At 37.6% G+C, this 25,978-nt stretch overlaps 1 protein-coding gene across 1 annotated transcript in view; it reads right to left on the bottom strand.

Moving 5' to 3' along the window:
- SYNPO2 (synaptopodin 2) overlaps positions 1-25,978 on the bottom strand; it is a 163,878-nt gene that overhangs the window by 9,923 nt on the left and 127,977 nt on the right. The window contains exons 3-4 of the mRNA XM_008592134.1: positions 22,469-23,283; positions 17,812-19,994 (exon numbers count right to left, since the gene is read on the bottom strand). Coding sequence (XP_008590356.1) covers positions 17,812-19,994; positions 22,469-23,283 — 2,998 coding nt within the window. The remainder of the gene's footprint in view (positions 1-17,811; positions 19,995-22,468; positions 23,284-25,978) is intronic.

Raw genomic sequence — 25,978 nt, 5'->3', positions numbered from 1 at the left:
CTCTCACCTCTCACTTCCTGTCCCAGCTGCTAACCCTGACTCTGACCCCTGGAATTAGATGGAAAGGACGCAGAAGGAAAAAGAGGAATTGGTCAACGGACACAAAGAATGATTTCATGTTGTAATGATGAATAAGCTAACTATACTGATCTAATGACTACACGTTCTATGCAATTATTGAAAATCAACATTGTACCCCACATGTACATATAATAAAAATAAATAAATAAATAAATCAAAAGAGCAGAAGAAAGCTTTTACTTGATTTGGTAATGTCATATTCTGGCTTATCACTCTTGGGGCCAGACACACTCAGAGAGGGACACTTTCAAGGGATATTTGAAGATTCCTATCACTTGGGACATCTTACCTGCAGTCCTTGATTCATGCCAATTTGTCTCTATTCTAGGGGGTAACTTGTATTGCATTCTGTGCTCCATTAGGAAGCTGTCTACATACATACCATAGCTACTAAGATCCATTTGCCCCCTTGCAGAGGCCCCAAGATGACCCATCCAGCTCTTCCTTGCTCCTGGCTTATGGGGAACACTCACATCATTTGCTTTTTGGGATGTGTAAGTAAATTTCCTGGTTCTTTGCCAAAACACTTTGTCAGCCTGTCTCTCACCTCTAGATTTTCTGGGTGGGAGTCAGACCACAGTCCACTCTGACCTTGTCTGTTCTTCAAGTGTTCAACCCACAACAGTACATGCCAATCTTTAGCCAGTCCAAATTAATGCATGCAGTAAAGGCTGCAAGATTCCCACTGAATCATGAATCACCTGGTATTATATATTCCCACAAAAGGGCTAAACACTAAGGAGGCATTTTCCTACTTCTGCCTTTAATAATAGCCAAGTAGATTGCTTACCATGTGCCAGGCAGTGGGTGCTAATTGCTTTATGTGAAACGTTTCACATAATCCTCACAACAACTCCATGAAGTAGGAACTATTATTATCCCTATTTGCCAGATGAGAATGAAACTTGAAGAGGGTAAGTAACTTCCCCAAGGATAGAAGCTAATAAGTGTTGGAGTGGGGAGTGGAACTCAAGCAGACTCATACCAGAGTTCTTAGTATAATGTTGGACTGTACTTGCAATAAAATTGTTTCAAGAGAACATCTTTTTTAATGAGATCTTAGAAATTTTGGATAGGGTCATTTAAATGTTGATTAAATTTGGATTAATTAATGCTGGCATCTTGCTCAACTAACATACAGGGAAAACAATGCATCCCATTTAGATGAATTTCTACTACTTGAAGGTGAGACACATATGGGGCTCTTTCAGGAGAGAAGCTCAGATGAGCAGAGGGCCTTTTTCAGGTTAACCCAAACCATCTTTTCATGTCAATTAAATGTTGATTTATCCACATAGCATGCTAATGAAGCAGCTTCCCTAGCTTCCTTCTTAAACTGTCTGGTAACAAATTTAACTGCGGGGAACACTTGACTTTTAAAAAGGAATTGTCTGTCTGAGGTTTACTTAGGATAAAGACATGAATTTTAAAGCAATGTAAATAGTCCTAGAAGCCAAAGAAGTTTAATATGATATATGTTTTGAAGCTCAAACTATTTCATACCATAAGCCTTGAAAGCTAAAAACTTATTTTGGCTGAAATCGTAGGGTCTTCAACTGATAAGTATTATTTCAACTCCTTTAACTCCTTTCTCTCTTAAACACATGATCAGTAAATACTCATCACAAACATACACTTTATCATAAAAAGATTCCAAGAGGCCCAAGAAAAACAAGCAGGATATTTCTTTTGCCTTTTTAACCATAGATTAGAATTTCTGAAAAGCAGATGTCCTAGAAGGGGTACACAAATAGAAGAACGCATTCAGGAAGCATAAGGAGTAAATATTTGTTGAGTAAATGAATAATAATTTCTATATTAGCCTGTCATAGCAGGAAATTTGGTTATCTTCCCAAAAATTTTTGGTCAACTCACAAGATGTAGTCCTCAAACATCAGTTACATGTGATGAGGAACTCCCATCCCCCACCTCGATTATATGCCCACCAGTATGCACTCCAAGTCATATTTAGCGAGACAGACAGGATTCATTAGTATTTCTAAACAGGTGGAAGATTTCAATGTGCAAATGAATGATTTGCATTCAGGTCAATGGAAATTTGAGGGTTTCAAACTGCTTTGATTCGGCAAATGAGAAAAGTCTTAGAAAATTATGCATGAATCCTAACAAGAGCCTGGAATACATTTGCAAGGTTTAAAAAAATAAGATCTAAGAAGAAAAAGATAACGGAGATTGGAATTAGTTAGGGTTGGAGAAGAGAAAGCTGAAGTTTGATCTACCAGTTACCATGGGACTGCAAGCAGGTGTTAGGAAATGGCAGCTTCTACTAACTAATCTCTTAGGGTCACCCCCAGCTCTAACAAGTTTACAATTACAATTTTCTTGACAGTAGAAACAGTTCAACACTGGAAGAAATTTCTGCATAGACACATAGACTCTCTTTATGCGGGAATTTTTAATATAGGACAAATGTTCCCTTGAGTGATTTAGATACAATGCAGCTTGAAGTCAGGGTGATAAGGGGTCTTCTTTAAGATTATTTTTGTTCTTGTATCTTAATAAAACAGTCTCTTCTTTATATTCCCTAAGACCTGCCTTCTTAAAGTGAATTTTCTGTTTTCTTCCACCAAGTGGAGTTTTTGAAAATTCTGTTGTCTTACTCTCTTATATGGAGAATGGAGGAGAGTACACATTTCTTTAGGCAGAAGTTCACAGTAGTATTCTGCCTGCCAAAAACAGAGCAGAGAATCAGGACTAAGGAGCCATACTTTTGAATAGAAAAGTAGCCAAGTAACCACACGTTTTAAAAATAGTTCCATGAATGCAATGAACATATATTCATACATCAAAATAAGAGATAGGGTCTTATAGCATCTCACCTTGGCTCTGTCACTGACTATTCATCTTAGATTAATATTTAGATTAAATTTTCTGCTCTAAAACAATAGACACTTTAAAAGATTTATTTCATGTTTGAAGGAAATCTCTTTGTGAGAAAGGGTAAGGGTTGTAAATGGCAAAGGAAGCCAGCATGCTAGATTGGAAAGAATGTGCACTTGGACGTCACACTGACCTGGGAGTCCTACGCCTTTGCCTCTTGTTACCCATAGGATTCAACCTCTCCCAACCTTACTTCCTTAGTTGTAAAATGGGAATAACACTGTCTACTATTTCAAGAATGAGCAGGGTAGGGATTGTGTTTGTAAATTGAATTCCACATAGCACAACACATGGTGATTATTTTTTGTTGTTGTGAAAAGAGACCGTGTGGTCCTAAAGGTGTCAGAGCTTTTAGTGACACAGCCAAGACCTGGCAGAACCTTTTGTTCAAGAGGCAACTGCATAGGCAGGCTGCCGAGCCAGGATAAAAATAGGAGGGAGCCTTGCCTTTGAAGTGGCATTAGCAGTGCATGCCGCAGATACTGCTGTGCCTGCCCCAGCCTTCCTCCTGCCACCAGGACGCAGGCAGCTGGGCTGACCAGAAACATTGCCACTGACCTCATCTCCCTGCTAGGCTCTGAGTGGCCAAAACATAGACTTCTTGATTTTTCTTTTTTTAAGGTCATGAAGACTGATGTTAAGGAGAAATCTGTGCATATACTTCTGTGGTCACTTGCATCTTAGAATCAATGATAACAATAATAACTAACATGTATAGAATTTTTACTATGTACACTAAGCACTTTGTTACTTCATTTAATCCTCTCCACAATCCTGCAATCTCCATCTTGCAAATAAGGAAATTGAGGCATACAAATTATGTAATTTACCCTCTGTCACACAGTTTGTTTGTTTATATAGGGAAACTGAAGAATTAAAGCTATAGGTAATAAAATATTATTTGAGTAGTGTATTTTAAGGCATTAATCTGTTAGTGGAAAGAAATTACTACAGCAGCAATTTTTACCCTCTAACCATCACTTATTCTCAAAAAAGAAGTACATCACTCTACAAATTATAGCCTATGAAAGCACTTCTACTAATATAGACTGTGTTCTGTTTGAATAACTGGAATTACTATTTTAATGTTTTGTAATTCTTATAGAAATGAATATTTTTAAGTGTATTTTAAAAGTATTTTAAGTATGTTTTTATAAAAGTCTACTTTAATTGGTTTGAACCTAAAAATAAATCTTTTAAACACATTTCAAAATATTTTCTGAAAACTTTTCTCTCTCCTCAAAAGTCACTCATTCATACAGATTTCCACCATAGAAAAAAAAGAATATTAGATATCAAAAGTTCAGATTCCATCAATTACTATAGAGAATAAAAGTAATTTTCACAACAAACAAAGGCTGTTGATCTTGTATGAAATAATGAACTTTTTAACTTTGGAGGTTTTTTGGTAGACAAAAATGTCAATGCCTGGCACATAGTGAGCACTTTAATAATGGAAAGTCATCAATATTAATATAAAAATTAACACAATATATACTTTATGAATTATAATTACGATAAATTATAAAACCCACTTAAAATGTGTTGATGTTAATATAGCTTTGGCTGTCCATAATATCCTAAATACCCTTTTTTCTTTAAAACAAATTCAGGCAATCATCTCCTCTCTCTCTCTCTCTCTCTCTCTCTCTCTCTCTCTCTCTCTCTCTCTCTCTCTCACACACACACACACACACACACACACACACACACACACACAGCTACCATGAATGTGCTTTTACCCCTACAAGGAAAGTGAGGATAAGATGAGTTAATTTTTTTGATAACTTATTAGATTATGTGCCTGCATGAAGTAGAGCTAAGATTTCATAAGCAAACTCATTTTCCAAGTAGAATGGTTTTTGCTTTCTCAGAGGAAAATTTTATCAGTTAAGATTTTAAGAAGAAATGTTCTCATGAAATGTGTGCATACCATTTAACAACCTTAATTTGGCTTTTGCATAATAGCATTCTCAAAACTTTCCACTGGTGTGTTTTGTTACCACTGCTAGCTAGAAGGTTAAAAAACCTGACAAATAAAAGCTGGTTAATGGTAATGATGAAGACACATCAACAGCTACACAACACATGACAAAATCATTTCTCAAAGGTAAGGAGAGCAAAGTATGAGGAAAATGTCTTAGTTGATGTTTGTAATTGTTTTTCTGTCCATCAAGTTCCTAAGCTTATTAAACGAATCCTTTGATTCATATCTTGGGCTCTGGGGAAATGGCTTAATCCACTGTTTTTTGAGAAATTTAAGATTTACTGCCAAATTCTATTTATGTTTCCCAGAGTGACGTTTAAAATTAGGAATAATAAATCCAATTCTTCATCAAGAAGGCATCAACAACTTGTTTCCTTATGCACAGAGAAGAAAAAGTCATGCTTAATTCTCTTACCATATCTCTTTGGTCCAACTGGTAAGTTTTATTTAATGATATCTTTCTTGTTTGAGGGAATTTACACAATAATTTCATGTATATCATTTCATTTTAGAGACACAGGAATACCATAAAGTAGTTGGGGTTTTCAAATGAATGATTGTTTTGCTGGAATAGATAAATGACCACTAAGGGGGAAAAATGAACTAAAGTAGAGTATAAAACAATATCATGATCATGGGTTTTTCAAATATAAATGGGAAACTTGGAAACATCTTTTATCAGAAGTGTTCGCATTTCTTCAAAATAAGTAGCATTTAATTCACCGAAAACACTAATCCGAGATATATCTGTAGTCTGTCACTAATGGTTCAAGGCAATGTCTTGTGAGGTATTAGAAGGCTGGTCTGCTTATTAAACTTCTAAAATTAGAGACCAAATAATTAATTTTGCCATGGGCACTAGCTTTTATTACAGCTGTTTTCTATTGGTAATACTTTCTTAATGCACCCACAAAACCAAAAGGTATATATATCTAGATATAACACTGCATATTAATACTATAGCAAATTTTGCTATGTAGGCCACACATTTTTTAAAAGGATCTCATTCTGTATTATTCCCCCAATTTCTCCCCATCTCTAAGTTTGTCTTCATTTTGATATGAATTATTTTTTGACTATTCCAATTGCTAAACAATTCTTTCACTTTAACTATTGATTCATGCAAATGCATTGACAAATTTACAAAAATCTTCTGAATTAACTACAAATGCTATATCGGCCTTCTTAGCCTAAGATAAAAGATGACTTCTTCTGGAGGTACCAAAGTGGCTAGGCCTTCATAAATATACATTTGAGAGTGAGAGAAGAGAGACATCCTCCAGTAATACGTATGTCTGAAGCTCTTAATGCAATTATTCATTAAAAAACAATGCTGGTGAAGGATGGAAAAAGAAATGTCCAGAGCTTATGTATTTGTAAAAAGATTCCCAACTGATATCAGTCAAAAAGTTCATGGTTTGATCTATGTCTTAGATATCATTAGACACTCTCTGAAAGTGGTGTGCAGCTTCAGCAGTTAATAGTTGTTATCCCCAGTTTCATCCTATGATTAATCTTAATCGTATTGCAGTATTGGTAAGTCTAATGCAGGTAAGTTCCTTTAAAAAAATATAATTAGTAGGTCGTGATTCATGGATGACCTGTTATCACACATGCATAGTGACCTTGGCTATAGCTTTACTTCTTCGTGCACAAATATTCAGCTCTCTTAGTTTTTTCTCCTTCCTCTGGTAAATGTACAAACACATAGCTCATATTACAGAACTTCCAGACATGTCACCATCCTTTTTGTTTTAGAAATAAACTTTAGTGGGTCAAAGTTTGAAAACAATGTGCTTGTGGGGATGAAAGCTGCTACTGAGTGGGCCTACCTGTTCCTTGTTCTGTACACTCTTCTAATATTTAAGCAGCTTCTGACTGATTTTACATTTGCTCAATCCTCTACACTATTTGCTCATATTAATGTTAAGGTTAAACAAAAATATTGGGACCTTTCCCTGTGATACACAGAGTGCATGAACTTCCTTTTATTTTTGAAAATTTTACAACCATACTTATTTTCATTTTAAAAAGCTAATTAGCATTCAAAGTGCTTCAAAATTCTCCTTTAGCCTAGATCCCAAAATAAGTATGTTTTGATTACTGCCAGAGAGATTTAAGTTAGTTGTTAGTAAGAACATTTTTGATTGGAGATAGACTGTAAGGCCTACAGCCAAGGGAAGTCATACATACAATCCCTTTCCCCAGAGATAAGAAAAAAAAAAAAAAACCAGCTAAGGAACTCCCAATTATCCCTATTCTACATGATAGCATTGTATCATTTCATTTCTAGAAATATTTATGCTCATCCTTGATCAGAAGCAGAGGGTCAGATAAGATCACATCTCAAGGCTCTCTTTATTCTATTTTTAAAAGAATATTCAAAGCAAATTATAATGTAACAAACTTTAGAATGGCTGCCTGCAAAGCAAATTCTGAGTGGGAAGAGGGCTTGCTGCCATCTCCTGGACGTTAGAAATAAAGTCGGCACAAGTAGTGCGTCAGTGCCTGAACTCCACTGCAGACAAGGCACTGCCCGTGACAGCAGGTGCAGTTTACAAGCCTGGCTGTCCCTGACTGGATGAACAGGAAAACTATTTATGGGTTTTAAAGAATAAAGTTGACAAGTGTTTTGTGTCTTAGAAAAGGGTTTTTCAGTGTGGTTCACAGCTTATTAGCATCAGAATTACCTGGGGTGTATGTTACAAAAACAAATGCCTGGGCCCTACCTAGACCTAGTAAATCAGAATCTCTAAGATGGGGCCAGAAGAATCTTAATTTTCCCCTGGAAAAAAAGTTGGAAAACTGTATTAGAACACTGTGAAGGCAATAGTTTGCTCAAACTAAAGCACTGTATATAAAGGAAATTATATTCATTGGTGAATTGAAGTGTAAAATTAAAATAAAAATCAGAAGTTCTAACTGATGTATTTTGCTTGGCTCTTCATTTCAATAATACCACGTACAATGAGTTGTGACATTTTAGTGGGTACTTCATAACGTAGAATTCAAAATCTAGGTAGGCCATATTAGATTACATGAAGAATTATAAACATTAACAAATGGTCCAGTGGACCAGACCACCATCCAGACTCCAAGTGTGATTTAAAAAAACAAAAATCAAAAAACAACAGAATTCAAGGAATGGATATGCTACCTACCCTAAGTGAATCACTGTACAATAAATGCATGTGTTGAAACAACATACTGTCCCCCAAAATATGTATCGTTAAATTTTTAAAAGAAAAAAGGCAAAAACCTAACTATGGAAGGATTGGTATGATACTTAAAATTAGCACTTTATTTACATTAGTCCACTAAATTCCTTAGTGATTCTTAGCACTAGAAGATGGTTTTGTGAACATTTCTTTATCAGTCTGAGATATGCTAGAAGAAAAAAGAACTAAGGGATATGCAACGTGAGAAAGAGACCTAGTTTTGTTTTATCTTTTTTTAAAATGTAATTAAATGGCACAAAAGAAAAACTACACTAAATCGATTTATTTGAAACAAAAGCTATTTTGGATTCAGATAAAATTTTCAGAATCTCAGCTTTTTTTTTTGACCTCTTCAAGATCAGTCCTGACTTCTGCTTCTGACTCAGAAAGATTTTAGAAGTAAACCCACAAAAATTCCCTAGGTTTGAAAGGCAGCTGGAATATTAGGTTCCTCCCTACATCAGTCACTCAGCTTCTGAGAACTGTTTTTCATCACTTGCCCTGTGAGCTGGGAGTTTGCTCTGTTCAGCCAAGGTTTCACTCTTTCTGTTTTTGGAAAGTGATCATGCTTCTCAGGCAAGGGGATCAATTACTCTAAAAAGGCCAGGTTGTTGACTCTTTGTCCTGGGACAGTGTTGAAGAGGAGGGATAAGGACAGCTGTGAGCTGCACCCTCCTAGGCCAGCCGGGTTCTGTCAGAGCCCAACTGTTGCAGGTCTGAGGTGGGGTAGTCTCAAGGATAGCATTGCCAACTGTTTCACTTTCTGTGTCATAGGCGTATTTAAGCTTCAACTATCCTCCTAGAACCTTACTCAGGATACCAACTATCTTATTTTGAGAATCTGTTTAATTTACAAGTATTTCTCCATAAGAATTGTCTTTATATCGACAAGTGCACCACATGTCTTCTATTTAATATCGGTACTTTGAAAAACAGTACCTTATAGTAAAATCCCAAAGCTGATGTTAGGTTTATTTTTAAAGAATATTGAATCCTGGCCTCATCTTTGAATACCACTAAAACAATGCTAGTAAAATTGATGAACACAAAGCAAAAACAAAACTGACAAACAGGCTGAATGCAGAGTAATATTAACATATAAATCTTCAATAAGAAGGAAAAAATAGAGAAGAAACAAAGGTCTCTCAATTAAAGACTCCGGGGAATAGATACCGATTTTCTAAATGACCAATGCAAGATTTTTCAAAATCACTCAAGGGTAAAAAAGATCCATCGTAAGTGTCAATGGATTTTAATTCATTGATATGGTTTCAGATTCCACTTTGCAACTATCCTTTAAGAAACTTCCACTTGTCAAGTTTTGATGTAATATCAAAGAAAAATACTACAATTATTTGAAAAGGCTATTAAAATATGCCTCCCTTTTCCGACTACATATCTGTGGGAGGTTGGACTTCCTTCATATACTTCAATCAAACAACATATCTAAACAGGCTGCATGGAGAAGCAGATATGAGAATCCTGTTGAAATCTATTCAGCCAGCTATTAGATTTGCAAAAATGTAAAAGGATGACACTCTTTTTTTTTTTCCTTTTTGTCTTTTATCGTGTCCGGCAACGGACCGCAACCCTCAGTGTCGCGCCCGTACCGGACCGGGACCGGCAACGGGATCGCAACCCTCGGCGCTGCGCCCGCACCTCGCTCAGCCAGTGAGTGGGAACCAGTCTGTATGTGGGATCCGAACCCTCGGCGGGAGCGCCACCGCGCTCCCAAGCGGCGCACTGCAGCAGTGCGCCACCGGGCCGGCCCAGGGAATAGATTTCTTATGTTAATAAGAGATTTATACAGATGGTGCTTCTACTTTTTCTATTTTAGTTGTGATAGGTTCCTTAAACTGGGATTCATTTTAGCAGAGAACACAAAAGAACTTGTTTCATGGTTGTGTGTTTTCCTCCTTAGAAATTTTTGAAATAGTAGCTGTTGTTTATTGAGAGCCCTTTACAATAATATTAATAGCTAACGTGTTGAATACTTTCTGTGTGCCAGGCACTGTTCTATACACATAATGAATGCATATTGATTCACGTAATCTTCACGGCAGCTTGTGAGCTACGCCTGTCATTGTCTCCATCTCATGGGAGAGGTCCTAAGGCACAGAGTGGCTGAATCATTTGCTGAAGTCTCCCAAGTAGCAAGAGGCAGACCTGGGATTCACATGCGGGCAATTTGGCCTCAGAGCTCACCACTCTTAACCACCATAAAATGTACATGTGTGTGCTCCGTGTATACACACATTACCTCGCCTAATCATATGTGAAATTCATTTAAGAAATGGTTACCTTTTGCTTCTCTTAAATCAAATCATGTCTTTTTTTTAATTTAAAATTTGGGGAAACATTGTTTTCTCCATTACTGTTACTAAAATTTGAGGATTTTCTCTTCATCACTATTCTCTATTTTCTTAATTTGCCTAGTGTAGATTAGCACAGCTCTGGTAATAATGCCAGTTGGCTGGAAGTGGTGGGTGTCTGAGGCATCTGCTCTAGCGCATCATGGGTGTTCATTTCAATAGACACCAGCAAAATGTTGAGTTTCCCCCTACTATTTATCAAGTTATAAGCAAATAGGCCAATTGAAATAAAAACTACAGCCCTGCCCCCCAACCTCACTCCATGCACCCTGTTTATAAGAGACAATCTCTGGAGCTACCAAACTGTGTGAAGATTTTTTCAGTATTTCTTACTTTGCTTTAGATGGGTTAACGTAACTTTTTGAGTTATTTCTGAGACATGTAAGACTTATCACCTCTGATGAGCAATTCCTTTCATCTGTGGCCTGAGTCATCTTGCGATCAAGGGAAGGTAGTGTAGCTTGTGATCAGAAGACGGCTGTGGAGCTTGACTGTTGGGTCTTGAGCACCCTACCTATTTAGACACAAGTTTTTTTTAACCTCAATTTTCTCATCTTAAAGTGGGATGAAAATAATATCTACCTCATACTTCAATCATTTGTGATGTCTAAAAAATTTAACACTTCTGAAGAACTTAGAGTGGCACCTAGCACAGAGTAAACCCTTATAATTTTTATCTTATTAGTGGCTTTATGATTTTAAGTTAAGGTGATGAAACTCTGCAAATATAATGAGTTTTTACAATTAACCTAGAAGCCCACATCTTCCCCCATTGAAGTTATTGATGGGAATGTTCAAAACCCATGTTAAGAATTCATTACACAAATTCCTCAGGAGATGCTTTAAAAATAATCAATGAGACAGCTTAAGGAAAAACAAACAAACAAACTACTGGAAAAAAATAAGATGAAAAAATGACCTTGCTGGGAATTCTTTGACAGAAATAACTGCTGAGAAATCCTCCATTGAGGGTTGTCTGCAACAGGAAGGGTTTGCTGCCTCATCCACAGCCAGGACAACGGCTAGTTCCACCAGGAGAGACACCACTCTCCACATTTCCAGTGGTAACTACATTTAGAGTAGTTTGAAACACTGAAAACTTGTGATTCCCTCAGCATTATTCCATTTAGAATTATTCTTGCTGAAATGCCTCAAGTTATTATTGGTTTAGTAGCAAGCCAAGGTGGGTGCTGATTCATTACTTAAGAAGAAAGTTCCCTGAGTTACTCTTAGTCAGAATGGCATAAAGCCAAGGGGAATGCTTCCTTTTACTTTGCTATACTTTTTAAAATCACATTCCTCCCTATTCTCAGTCCATGAATATCACCTACTCATCCTGAAATAAGAAAATGAAAGAATTTTTGGAACTCACACAAAATCACTGGCAAAGCCATCTTTTTTACTTATAAAACAGATGCTTCTTTCTCAGAGATTGGTTTCACTTCCAACATGCTGTCATAGCGTGTGATTTTATGAGCAATCTTAGGAAAGTGGGGTCCTTCCTAATGTCACTCAATTTGGTCAAAGTCATTTGTAAAGCATATGCAGAGCAGACTCCCAGTGAATCAGTTTGGTGAATACCCAATTAACTGGTCTTGGTGAGGGGAATTCCAGGGTCTAATGAGACTGTGGAAACCATGTTGTATTGTAGGGAGAACTCAGGCTTGGACGTGAGACAAATGTCTAAGTCTAACCCTAACCCACTGCTTATAAGCTTAGAGACTGTGGACAAGTTGTTTAGCCTCTCTGAGTTTCAGATATCTTGTCTGTGGAATGGGAATGATACCTTTCTTTTCAGGGTAATTCTGAGGAATAAATGAAATCACAATATAATCGTTCAAGAATGCAGGTTGCAGACTGATCCAGGTTCCATTATTTAACACTGTGTGACCATGAGCAAGTTATTCAGCCTCTTTGTGCCCCAGAATTCCATCTATAATCTATAAAATGGGGATAATGATGGTACTTATCTCATAAGGACTTCTGATTAAAACTAATAATCTATGAAAGATGCATGTTGGGTGACCTTGAAAACAGATTATTCCACCAAACAAAGGTATCAAAGATTCCCTGACTTTTAAAATATATCCTGAAGAAAAAAACAGAACAAAACATTGTTCTTTTTGTTATTTACTTCCAAGAAGAATATTTTTCTGCTTATTCCTAGAATATGCATTTATTTTCAACTCAGGGCCAATTATAATCCTTTGGTTTTTTAAAAATTTTTTTCATGAACAAACCATTAATAGTTATCAAGGAGCTCAGGATACTGTGAAAGCAGTATTTCTCCATGGTAACTTTGAATGCCATTTTATTGAGTATTCTCATTATCAGCTAGAGGAAAGAGAGTAGGCTGGAAAGTAGCCCTTGTGATATTTTGACTGGGGACAAATTTATATTTCACCAGTCGTAAAGCACACAGTTTAGGTAAACATGTCAAGAACGAGATTAACAGGGGTAAACATGAAGAGCCTTACATTTAGAGCCAAAAAATGAAAATTTGAAAAGATTATATGTATCAGTATAACAAAAGCTTATTTAAAACTGTAGGACCCTTTAGAAGTCTAATTTTCCTTACACCTGAGATGTACCTTATTAGCTGGAAAATCTTTGATAAAATCAAGAGTCCGAGAAATGTCTGATAGGATTTGATATTTTTTTAACTAAATTTCTCTTCACTCAATTGCCTCTAAGTAGTTCTGTGATTTCCAAGTGCCAAATGGTAGTTTAGTGTTCAAATATACATACTATAGAACATAAATTTTTAAAAAAATTTAAGAAACTGCCTGTACTTGATAATATCAAGGAAAGTTCTGATTTGAGGGCTCCCCCAAAAGACAGGTTTTGATTGGCCTGATGTTTATAGGATGCCTTGTCATTTTTGTACTTTTTTTTTCTTAACTGTAGAGGAATAAACAGAGACTGGCCTCCTAGAGCAATTTTGCCCAGTATTTGGGACATGTGGGAATTTACTAGCCTGCTTTATGGCCCTAGATCAACCCTGGTGGGAAATCTAGAGAAGAATTCAATTCTACTTATTCCCAGAATACTTGTTGACTAACTCAGCAGCATAGAAGTGTTACATGAGACTTTGTGTCCCTCAGGGTCCAATGATATGGGGACATAAGACCAGCGAGGGTCAGTGTTTGGGGAATATAATATTGGTTCATAGAGTTTACATATTTTTCTCACGAACTTACAAAAATTTTTAAAACAAACTCAATGACCCTGATTTTAGGAGGATTGGAATGTTCTGGAAACATTTTAAGCATTTAGCTTTTCAGAAAACAATCACTTCTTTCTGATGACCATGACTTCAAATACCCTTTCTGCCAGATTGGTAGTGACTTGTGAAATAGCAACTGATTTTGGGAACTCACCCTTAGAATATGGGTGCTTGCAGGCTCACTAATTTATAACACAATGAAATGATACACAGCAAGGAGCATTTATTTGAAAGATTAAATCCACATTTATATACTAACAGCCATGTGTCTTCTACCCTTAAGAGGCTTTACTGTGAAGGAGCCACATAGTCAGAATGTTTGACATGCCTCCCAGCAGCAAAATGACCTTCAAAGTTCTTTAACATAGTGACTACAAATGGGAAAATGGTCCCACATATGTTGGTCCACCCCCCTTAAATATACATCACTTGTTTTTGACATCTCCTGTGTGACTCTTACTGCCAGGCTAGAATTTAGGCTGTGAGATAATACTCAGCTGTACTATAATGCCTACTTCTTGAAAGAAGTCAGCACTATCTAGAATAAATAACTCTTGGCTTATCTTTAAAAACTGTGTGTGACTTGGATTGGTTTTTCTATAGTTAAAATGAGGTACTTTTTGTGAAAATTAAATGAGATAGTTGATGCAAAGGCTTGATACACATTATCATTAACAATCATACTAGATATATTTTGAAGTGCAAAGTTTTACATGCTCTAGAATGACAACCCAATTGTGTCTTATAAAACAAATTCCTAAAGATATATGCTTTACATTACCAATGAATAGCCCAAATGCAGAAACTGTGTTTTTCCTCTCTCAAAACAGAATATCTATTATTGATATATTAGAAATAAAACTGCAAATATTCTAAGATTAAAGTGCACACTTAGATTCCCAATCTTACCAGTTCTGTGACTCAATCTGCCCTCCTTTAATAAGACTGATGGGAATATGCTGTGCTTATATTTACAGAGCATCTTTCTTCCTCCTAGATCTCAAGTGTTGTACAGACTCACTACAGCACAGCATTCCTGTCAAGAGACACTAAGGGTAAACTCGTGGAAAGAGAAATTTGTTTACGGTCCTGCAGTAGGTCAGTGACTGTGTTAGTCAGTGACTTCTTAGTTTAGATGCAGTTGATTCCTTGGGATAATGTACATAAGGCACTTAACATAGAAACTCAGTAAATGATCATTGCTATCATGCTGACAATGAAAATGGACTTTGTGGGTGCTCTGCCTAGAAATTAAGCTAACAAATGACAAGAGAAGAGGTAAGATGCTAAAAATGAAACAAAAAGTGCCTCCCCAAACTCCAGAGCCAGGCAATCACCCAATCAAACAACTGCCACCACAACAAAACTATCAACTCTCAGATTGCAAAGGGTGCCCAGTGGAAGGAAAGCTGATGTTGTGAGTTCTACCCCTCCCACCTGCCACATCGACATCACTTCCATTGCCCCAACATACAGCTCCTTGGTGGTGAAGAAGAAGGAAAGGAAATCCCTCTTTCAACAGGGAACTGGCTTATTTCTTCTGCCTTCCCATATCCCTCAGAGCGAGGTCAGACTCTCTGTTGTGGTTATTGTTTTGGGAAATTTCCGCCCTTCTTTTAAGACTGTCCAAGATGAGACTTATAACTACCATTTCCTGGTTGAGGTTGTAGATGCCTTGACTGCATGCCTGACAAGTCCCTTAGAAGCTTTTTGGGAACCTCAAACAGTCCCAGGATGACTAGAAGATATAGTCATGTTAGTTGTATATTAAGTCATCTTCTCCAAATAGTGGTTCTGCTAAGATTGCCACTTGTCCAACAGGAAATGGACTGAAAACACCTCTCATTCCTACATACCGCAAACCACTGGACAACTGGGAATACTTCTGGGTATCACCCATCCTAGGATACTTTTGAACCAATGATCTCAAGTTGACTACCTGTGTGTTCATGTCTTTCCTCTAATTCATGACGTCCTTCAAATGCTATGTTAAACAAAGCTATAAAAACGATATCTTTCCCTGCTTCACCTTATGAAGACTTTTTTGGTTGTTCTATTAGAAAAAATGTAACATGCACAGCATTCAACAGGATTCCTTTGTAGGAAAAAGGTAACACAAACAACTGTGTTGCATAATAGATAGACTGCTTTTTCCTTTATCTTGTATTAATCTTCCTAATTGATTTCCCAAAAAGGCAAGTAAGAGATCAAGCCACATCCTGTGGTTGTAACCTCTAGTTAAACTGCCACCAAAAGCAATGGGAGATTTTCCAGAGAAAAAGCAGAAGAATCAGCCCCATTGTTCTGTAGCTGACTTAATTCTCCTCTTTGTGTATTATGTTTTAGAAATACCTGAAGCTTGAAGTTTTACAATGTATGGAGAAATGGATATGTTCACAAAAAGGAAATTCAGATATTATGGGAGAGATATGAGAGAAATATCACAGAAACGACTTGGGTCAGAATAGCTCATACAAGGAAGATCTTTTAAAAATACAAACATTGAACAGATGAAGAAAGTAATATTTTAATAGGATAGTGAAAAATATAACAGATTGACAGTGACAGCAGAAAAAGAACAGGAATAAGGTATTTTCAGTGGATTAAAATGGTATTATGTACCCTCAAATCAGGCAAATTTTTATGAGAAGTCTCTAAACATATTTCCTACATAGAGTACATGGTTTTCCTTGAAGCTGTCGTAAATGCTTTATAGTTCTCTACATTAATTCATGTTGAATATTTTCCATGGTTGGTCAGACAGACTTCAAATAGATATGAGAAAGGTCTTCAGGTTTACTCTCAGTAACATTACTAACCTCATAGCCAGCTGGATGACGACATGGTGTGTGACCAACCTAACTTGGCAGGTAACCTTGCTGAATTATCCTGGTCCATCAAATATGAATGATAAAGTGAAGGTGTGAGAATAGAATAGCAAGTGGGAGAAGCAGTTGTCAAAAAGCAAAACAAACTCAAGAAAAAAATCTGTGAGGGCACCCAAATACGATGCTAATAATTGTGTGTTCTCACCCTGTAGTCTCCACATGCACGGGGTTCCTCAAGCTTCACAAACAGCCCCTGGAGTCAGTACCCCTTCAGGTCCCAATCTTGTGGTTTCCCAAGGTAAAATAATAGTCATGTACACCTTTTGGGCATCCTGCCTTTTAAGTTGCTTCATTACACTGTACTCTGCTGCTTGCCTCCACCGTGGAAAACAAACGTATGCTTTCATAAGCAATTGGAGAAATACTTAGTTCCTTAAGTAACTGGGGAGGGAGGATGGATCAATCTCTAAGGATCAATATCCTTCTTGCCCTATCCCATTTACTTTAAATAAGTCTTCTGAAATGAGTTAATATGTGTAAAAACATCTGGCAAATAACCTTATATATAAGTGCTCAGTAATTATTGAAACCCTCTTTCTTACCCGCCTCTTACTAAACTATGTACATTCCAACAATGCTCAGAGGACCTTTTCTGCAGTATCAAACAGGTGGCTGATGTTGACAGACCAGAGCTGATCCCTGTCCTTGGTAGATTTCTTATTCTCTTAACACTAGTAGTAGATAAAGCACTCTGTAAAAGGGAAATCTCAGTCAATATGTTACATTTTCACTACATTTGAACTTTTTGACCATAGGAACACAGCTGTTATGTTACATAAAGGCTGTATCCTAATGTTTACTAACACTGATCACTGTCTTTCTTGTGGCTAAATCATAAATCCTAAGTATCCTGCTTATTTAATATAATGGCATATGTCTATTTGGGGTCCTCCCATATATTTTAAGTGTGCAAAGAAGATAAATGTTTTAAGTCAATCTGAGTTGGATTTTTGACTCATTAAAAATATTACGCTCCTTGGACCCAGATTGGGAGGTGACATATCTGAAATTAAGTAAATTGAGGACTTGCTAGGCATTCTTGGGAACTCAAGTAACACTGCAAACGATTCATCTCAAGCAAAGTGGACACTCAGCTTCAGCTACAAGATTACTCTTCCACAACAGATGGTTTCCACACCTGAATCGTGACACCACTTTTCTTGGCTGAGAACTTCGGCCTCGGCGCCACAAAATAAGATGTTGAGGCTGATTCTTGCTTTGGAGAAGTTGGAACACCCACAGGCACAGCGGATGCACTGACTGGTGAGGTGACCTCTGCAAAGAAGGAAGGCTGAGAGGTATAGGCTGGTACTGAGTACACCGATGAAGCCTGCACATTTGTGGGTGAGCCAGCATTCACTGGCCGGGGAGGGAGAGCTTGCTTCATGGCTGGGGGTACATTGACCTTGACTGATGACTTTTGCAGGAGTCCATCCTTTGCATCTGGAGGCTGGAAAGTAAACAAGGATGCATTGAGCTGATATGGTTGGTGCTTCATGACATCCAAAGCATTGAGGGGCTTCTTGCCCTTTTTCTTGCTCATTCTGGAGGCCTGTGGGGCTGATGGCTGAGACTTGACAGCAGCCAGTGGGTAGGAGGGGGAGTGGATCGGATTGTAAGCCAGAGGAGGAGGTGCTCGGACATTGGAGGAGTACTTCCAACTGGCTGGCAGAGATGGGGTGGGAGACTGAGCTCGAGCAGCATGGGCCTGCACTGTGTCTGAATCTACCACATACTTCTCCATTCTCGACTGCCTCTTAGCGAAGAGCTGGGCTCCCTTCCCACTCATTCCTGGAAGCTCGTTGGATGGTCTCATTCCACCAGTGTGAGCAGCATTTACTGTTGGTGTGGGAGCTGTTGGCTTAGGTGTGTAATTCTGACTGGCTACAGCTGCTTGTGGTCCTTTGAAGGGACCAGCCAGGTTCAGAGCACTCGCCGGCCGGGAAGGACGGTAAGAAGGCTGGGCTAATTTGATGGAGGAAACAACGGTGCCTTGTGATGGGTTTGAGGTGGGGAAGGCAGGAGGTTGGGTTGGAGCCACTCCTGGAGACCACACTGGAGAAACTGGAGTTACTGGTTGGGAGGATGAGGACTTGACTGCAGGTTTTGGAGCAACAGGAGGTGGGGTCTTTTGTTTAGCAGAGGAGCTTTGCATGAAATTGCAAGCCTCTGCTCCTAAGCTGAGGTAGTCTTCTTCAGGTCCAGAATCACCTCCAGCTCCAGTGCCCCGTTTGCCTTCTGAATTTTGAAGAAGTGACAAGAGTTCAGGATTTGGACTTACTTTGGGCTCTTTGAAAGTAAACATGGGTTTTGTTGTACTTCTCCTTTTGGCCTCCTGCAATATCCCTGTTCTTTTTGCTGGCACTGAGATCCTCTCATCCCGGGAAGCTATGCGCTCAGATGTATCGTAAAAGGCTGGCTGGGACCAGGGGGCAGGCTGCGGCCATGGAGGAGGCTGTGCTGGGCCAGTGATCGGACTTGATATGCCTCTGGAGAAGGCTTCAGGTGGAGGAGTGACTGCAGAATAAGGTGGAGGAGCAGGAAAGTCAGCGATGGGACTTGTCACGTTTCGGGTTGGGGAAAAGGGGGTTGCTGGCTGGTTCACAGACCCTGGGAAGGGTTTGGCCGTTCTATTCATAGGGATCATCCTCTGGGCCTCTGCTGTCTCAGACACCCCACTGAAGCCATTCTGTTGGGGTACATGGCCAAGACCATGGCTCACCTCAATGTAGCTTTTGCTCACAGAGCTTTGCAGTCTCACCGATTCTTCTTCCTTCCTTTGGTAAGAAGTCATGGTTCTCAGGCCATCTGTCTGGGCAGCATCTGGTTCTCTGCCTGGCATTCCACCCACTCTCTCCTCTTCTTTTTGGGCTGTGATCTGATCCATTCTCTCCCTCCTCTTGGCAAACATGAGGGCTCCCTTGCCTGTGGTGTCTGGCAACAATTCCATCTTGTCCTCTCTGTTCAATTTCTTTTCAATGTCCACCAGTCCTGAATCCCAATCAAAGTTCACAACTTGTGTGTCGTTGTCAATGTCAGACAATAACTCTTCATCCACCTCTGATTCACTCGTGCCAAGAAATGCAACTTCACACGTGTCCTCTTTGTCACCGTCTTCCTCCTCCTCTGCCTCTCTCTCAAGCTCTCCAGTACCGTAACTGACTAGGGTGTATTTCCTGGCCCTCCGACGTCGCTTCTTAAACATCAACACCCCCTTGGAGTTGGGGTTGGGCGCATCTGTCAGAAGAAGGGCAATGCTTTTGCATTTAGATTTTGCTTCTTTCACCTGCTTTTCTGATAGGCTTTCGCTCCTCCTGAGCCCTAGGGAAAATACAAAAATTATATTGAGTTGATGAGTTCGAGAAAGACTCCACAGCAACCCCAAAACTGACTGACTCCCCTGGGGGAAAATAAATATTTAAAAAATTCTTACAATTTGGTACTGAATTTTGAAGAACTCTAACTCATTTCTCTTATTTCTTTTAAAATGTATATGTCTATAGTAATACATAATATATTTAACACTATGCAATGCCCTGTTCCATTTGTTCATGTGAATACATTTTACTCTGATTGGAATATATTCTTCATACACTTGTTTCTCTATGGATCCTTACATTTTAACAATAAAAACTGGCTAGTAAATGCCAGTTAATAGGCCATAATTAAAATTTAAAAGGACATAATTTAAGGACGTATTTTCTGAAAAACAAGATACGGCATACCTTGTACTTTCATATTTAAAAATTAAAGTGCCAATATAAAACAGTTTCCAAGTGTCTTAAAGAGGGAGAGAGGTGTCCCAAGAAGAATTTTAAAATTTTCTAAATGTTTTAATATAAATTTAGATACTTTGATTTTCTTCTTCTTTTTCTTTTTTTTCTTTGTTTCAAAGTATGACAACAACCCCAAATCTTTCCATTCACAACTACTGAATTAATACAAATTTAAAACACTGAATTAATAATTGAAGGTACTGAATCAATAATTAATTATAATTCAGACTACTAGATCATTGAGATACATGATACTAGATCAAGAGTTGCCTGTATGAAACTCTCTCTTCAAAGTTGTCCAGACAAATTTGTAAATATGTTGCTATTTTGGAAATATAATACTACTTTGATTGCAGCAAGAATAAGTGTAAATCTTGAAGAAGTTTAAAAATGATATGACTTGTGACCCTTTTAACTGTATATTAAAACTGATGTGGATATTAAATAATGTAAAACAAGAGTTTGACATCTATAAAATTGCAAAAGTTTATATTTAAAATTTTTCTTTTATTATTTTTGTTATCAAAAATCAATTGGTGGCAAATTAATTTATAGCATCAGTTAATTATAATCATGTTTTTAATGATAATAAGTATGATTCACAAATAAACTTTTAATTCCTCAAAATAGTTAAATGAACATTTCAGAAAAATTATAATATTTTATGATTGAAAATTAGTTCTTTTTGTTACTGAAAAAGAATCAGACTTAACAGTTAATTTTTAAAAAATAAAATATAATCAGAGGAAATAATTTTATTACAAAGTTACAGATACTCACCAGGGATGAAATGTTATACAGAGAAAATAGTTAGAAGTGTGGTTTTATTACCACACTTATTTAATTACTAAATGTAATTTCTTTTTTTGACTAGTGTTATACAACTTATTACTAAGTTGACAATCACTGTTGTGCAGTTGTCAACTTCACTGCCAACATGTAAAGCATGTGAATGCTGTTTTAATACTTTTGTTTAACATGCTATAAATGTAAAGATGGCATACAGATGCTTAGAGTGTAAGGAATGATTAATAACACTTGCCAACAAAGCTACAAATGGTTATGCTAAAAATATGCTTTGAAAGGAATAACAATAGTTTAGAAGACTTAATACACTGCTTTGAATAACCAAGTTCATTGCTGTTGTATATCATTCATACATTCAAGTGCCTTTGCCAGTCAGCCTTTACATCGTCAAGTAAAATTCCAAAATTTGTAAAAAATGTATACACATAAAAGAAAACAACAAAAATCATAATACCTAACTGTAAGTCTTATCTTTATTCTTCTTTCTGTTCCTATTCCCCTGGGTAAAACAAAATGCCATAAAAAGACTTCAATTTAAGTATATTTTATATTTGGGGATATTTAAGTGGCTCCACATGGCTCTGGAGACTGGCTCTGTGTCTAGAAGGTAGATGAAACACTATGCAGTCTAGTGAAGATTTACAAAATGGAGAGGATCATGTAACTGCTCAGTATTACACATGTCCTTGTCTGTCAAACTCACTTCTGCAAGCATCATCAAGCTGCACAATGATTTTTTTCAGAACTAGGATCTGCTTTTAATATCAGTGGTAGAGCATGTATTTTAAAGATACCTCTCAGCAGCAGACTCAACAATTTTTGACACTGAAGTTTGGAGTCCACATGACTTCCAAAATTCTTTTATGCCATTTTAACATGAAATATAATATTCCGAAACAAATAAAAAAGGCACATGGACAGTATTATTTTCTTTAACATTTCCTATGCTTTTCGGGATAATCAGAAGTTCATGAAAAAAACACTTAAATTTACTGTAAAGTTCAAATTTATTGCTTCCCATTCAGAAATTGGTATTCTCCACAATTCCACATTTGTTATTTTCTGCATTAATCAGATTCTTTTTTCAAAAGCCGATGAGAGACATAACAAAATTAAAAAAAAAAAAAAATCACGCAGGCTAAGCAGCAGCAAAATGTCCTAACCCCCCAGGCCCCTTCTGACAGCCCAGGCACTGACCAGAGCAGGACTTACGTGCGTGCCGTGCTCTGTGCTTGTGAGGTCTGCTGTGATCCTTTTCCGAGCGTGGATCTTCTCCCTGCTCTGTGCCTTCTGATGAGACGGCAAAGGAAACCAGAGAAGGAGGTGCTTCTGACTGCCCTCCTTCCACTGGAGAATCCACACACCCCTTTCCTGCCTGAAGCCTGCACCCTTCTGTCTTCTGCCTGTCAGAGCAGTCGAGGATCACTTCCACCCGGGGCAGCCCCGTGTCTCCTGCTTCACTTCCCTGGATCACTCTCAGCTCTCGGCCACTGGAGATCTGGATTGTCTTGCTGGACCTCAGAGAAGGGTCTGCTTTCTCGCTAGTAGGGACTGAATTTAGGTAGACAATCCCATCATGTTGTAAGTTAGAATCTGGGCCAGGAGACTTAGATTTTTCAGCTCCTAGGAGAGCCACTACAGGGCCACTAGTGCTCTTGTGTCTCTCCTGTGAGAGGGACAGCTGTAGCTCAACCACAGGGCCTGGCCGTCCCACTTCTGCCTTCTCCCTTAAGATGACCTGTTCTGCCAAGCGTTCTTTCTGGGAGTCAGGCATTTGAGGGGCCCTTTGGTAGCTCAGGCCTGTTTCTTCTTTTACACCCTCTGAACAACTGGGACCACTTCTTTGGTCCTCGGCTAGGGGAACTCCACTCGTGAGTGGGGCGATGAAGAACTCTCTGTACTGGGTCTTGGTGGCTGGCCGAATCTGCAGGGTGGTACTTTCCACGTACCCCTCATGTGTGAGATGCTGCTCATGGTTTTCGTTTTCAGTTTCAGAGATCAAAGCTTCACTTATTTCACTGGATGGTCTACACATAGAAAAATAATTCCAGACAGTTAAATCAGAGTGTGTTACAGCTGCCAAAGAATTTCCTGACACTTTTATGATGTCTAATACATGATACAGTCAAAATATTTCCTCCTAAATGTCAGCTGCAACATATTTGAAAACAGAAATTGGCAACATGTTTATACTATTATTTAAAAGGCTCTTCTTTAAATAATAGTTTTCTTTAAATGTTGAAGCACAACAAAAATACTTAAAAATGATTATGAAACCTAAATCCATCCTAAATTCAGCTTTTATGCTTAAAAAGCACAGGTTGTAGCTACATGGCCACCTTCTATCTGTAATTATTTGGGTTTTTCCAAATAACTGTATTTGCTATAATGTGATAAAGTATTTCAACATCTATTGACTGAGTTTTGTTCTACACATTTTAGTCACATAAACATGTCCAGCAACTTCAGATCAATCTTAATTTATAGATAATTCAAGGGATCCTTCTAGAGGCTGTGCTTTCTTGAAAGGAATGAAATAGAAGCTGTTTTTTAAGTCCCAGTGAGCATGTGTTTTGTAATAAGTGGACCCCAGCCCAGTACTCTTGTGTAAAGAGAAATCCTTTCCATGCTGCAATGAATCATTAAGTCATGGGGTATTTATAATCTGAGATGTCTTCCCTTCTTCTATTTGAACCTGTCTCTTGCAACATTTTCCTTTTAGGATCTTTGAAGTCAAACTGTTCCTTTATCTCTCAGCTAAGGAGCCCGGAGCTGTTCACCATAGTCCTTTGATTTTGACTTTAATTTTGATCTAGTTGGTTTTGCAAATAAGGAATTTGTGAGAAGCTATGCCAGTTTAGGAGTGAACAACTTCTTTTTAAAGCTCTAATTTAAACCTGAAATGCTTTTAGAAGAGAAGCGTCATTCACACAACAGCTGGAGGAGATGCCTTCATTTCTTACATTAGTGTGTTTTTTTAAGCAGCAGCAGTAGCCATCTCCGCCCCTTTCCTGCTCCCTCAGTGTGCACCCTGACTAATGTGGGGATCATCAATTGAAGGGGGTGAGCTCCTACTTCTGTTCTACTCAGAGAGATTTACCTCAGAATTTGTGGTAGCAGAATTTCAGACCAATGTTCAAAATATTTACTCCTACTTTGCTTTTGACAACATGCAGCAAAACCAAACTAAGCAAAGCAAAAACAAACTAACAATCAAACCAAATGAAGCTTTCTCTATGTAAGTAATCTGAAAAGCTTCCTGGTAAAATAGTCTTTAAAAAACATTATAATATAGTATTTTAAAAACATGGTGACAGCAAATTAGATTATTCTTATATAGGAAATGATGAATATACTCTATTAAACTGAATTTTAGGGTACCAAAAGGTCAGAGAGTGTTAATTTAGGAAGGCTCTGAGATGGAAGTAGATTAAATCACTTTGAATTATTTTAGCAATCAGTTATGAAGCTGAGAAGAGAGTAGTTTCCTTTCATCCCAGCCTTACAGACTGGAATACAGGCAAGCAGTCCAGATAAATGTTAACATTTATTCGTAGCTGAAGTAACATGTATATAAATGAATAAAAATCACAAAAGCATGAGAGAGAGAGAAATTAAAACTTTGTACCTTAAAACATTCATTTCCCTTCAGTCTATACAGGTATTTCATTCCACAACTTATATGCCATAATTATATAATTATTTATTTTTATCTCTTATTTTAACAAAATTTAAGATAATGAAAACTTAATGTTAAAGGAGTTTTTTAAAAAATAGTTTTTTGCAGTTATCTCTGGGCAATAGTCCATGAAAAGTAAAACACTAGTCTGCTAGTGCTAGATAGAAGCGAGTGATACGAGTAAGAGAAATATTTCCTTGTAGGAAATAATGTTCAGATGTATCCAATGTGGTGGTGGTAATGACGATGATAATCATGATCAGGAGGATTGCCTTTGGATTGATTTTAATTTGGGATTCCATTTTGAATCCCATCAATTAATTATTTTGGAAAAAGTCAAAATATTTAAGAGAATATAATAATAAACCATGATTTCAGTTACGAAAAGCAGCAGAGAACTAGTCCATTTATTTCTGAAAGTAAATATGTGCCAAAGACTCAGCTTTAAACCACTAAGGATTTTCCCAATGATAGCTATTATAATCAAAACAAGACTAGTAGGGGATGGACCAGACAACAAATGTATTACAAAGAAATTGGCCTCATAAAATCAATAAAGACACTAAAAAGGGATAAATGAGAAAAGTTTTTTTTTTTTTTTCCCCATTTTGGATGTGATTAAACGTTTACAAAGATGGAGATCTTCAAATACCTCACAGATTTACACACAATAATGGCAAACTCTGTGACCACACTTGGCAATATTCCTGTCAGGTGTCTTTTAAAAGCAAATGGCAGCTTTATAAATAAGTGGGACACTAAGGCCTTAAACACTGGGCTTGATTAGTAAGTATTTAGATGGAAGATTGTAGGAATAATGCTAGATTTCCTTTATTGTCACAAGATTTGGGGCATAGTGAGTTCATTTTTATAGAAAAATGGAATCGTACTAAATGACTAACAGAGGGGTATTACTGTCTGTAGTATTTTTGCAGTTAAGGCAAAACATGGAGGGCTCTGAGATTCTTTTTGAGATGTCCTGTGACATCTTCCTGAAGGCTGTTCTCTAGGAAGCCAGAGCCTTCCTTTCTGGATTTGTCACA

The sequence above is a fragment of the Galeopterus variegatus genome, unplaced genomic scaffold (genome assembly GCF_000696425.1).
Source record: "Galeopterus variegatus unplaced genomic scaffold, G_variegatus-3.0.2 Scaffold152, whole genome shotgun sequence".
Classification (NCBI taxonomy): Eukaryota; Metazoa; Chordata; class Mammalia; order Dermoptera; family Cynocephalidae; genus Galeopterus; species Galeopterus variegatus.
This window is presented reverse-complemented; position numbering and strand designations above follow the sequence as displayed.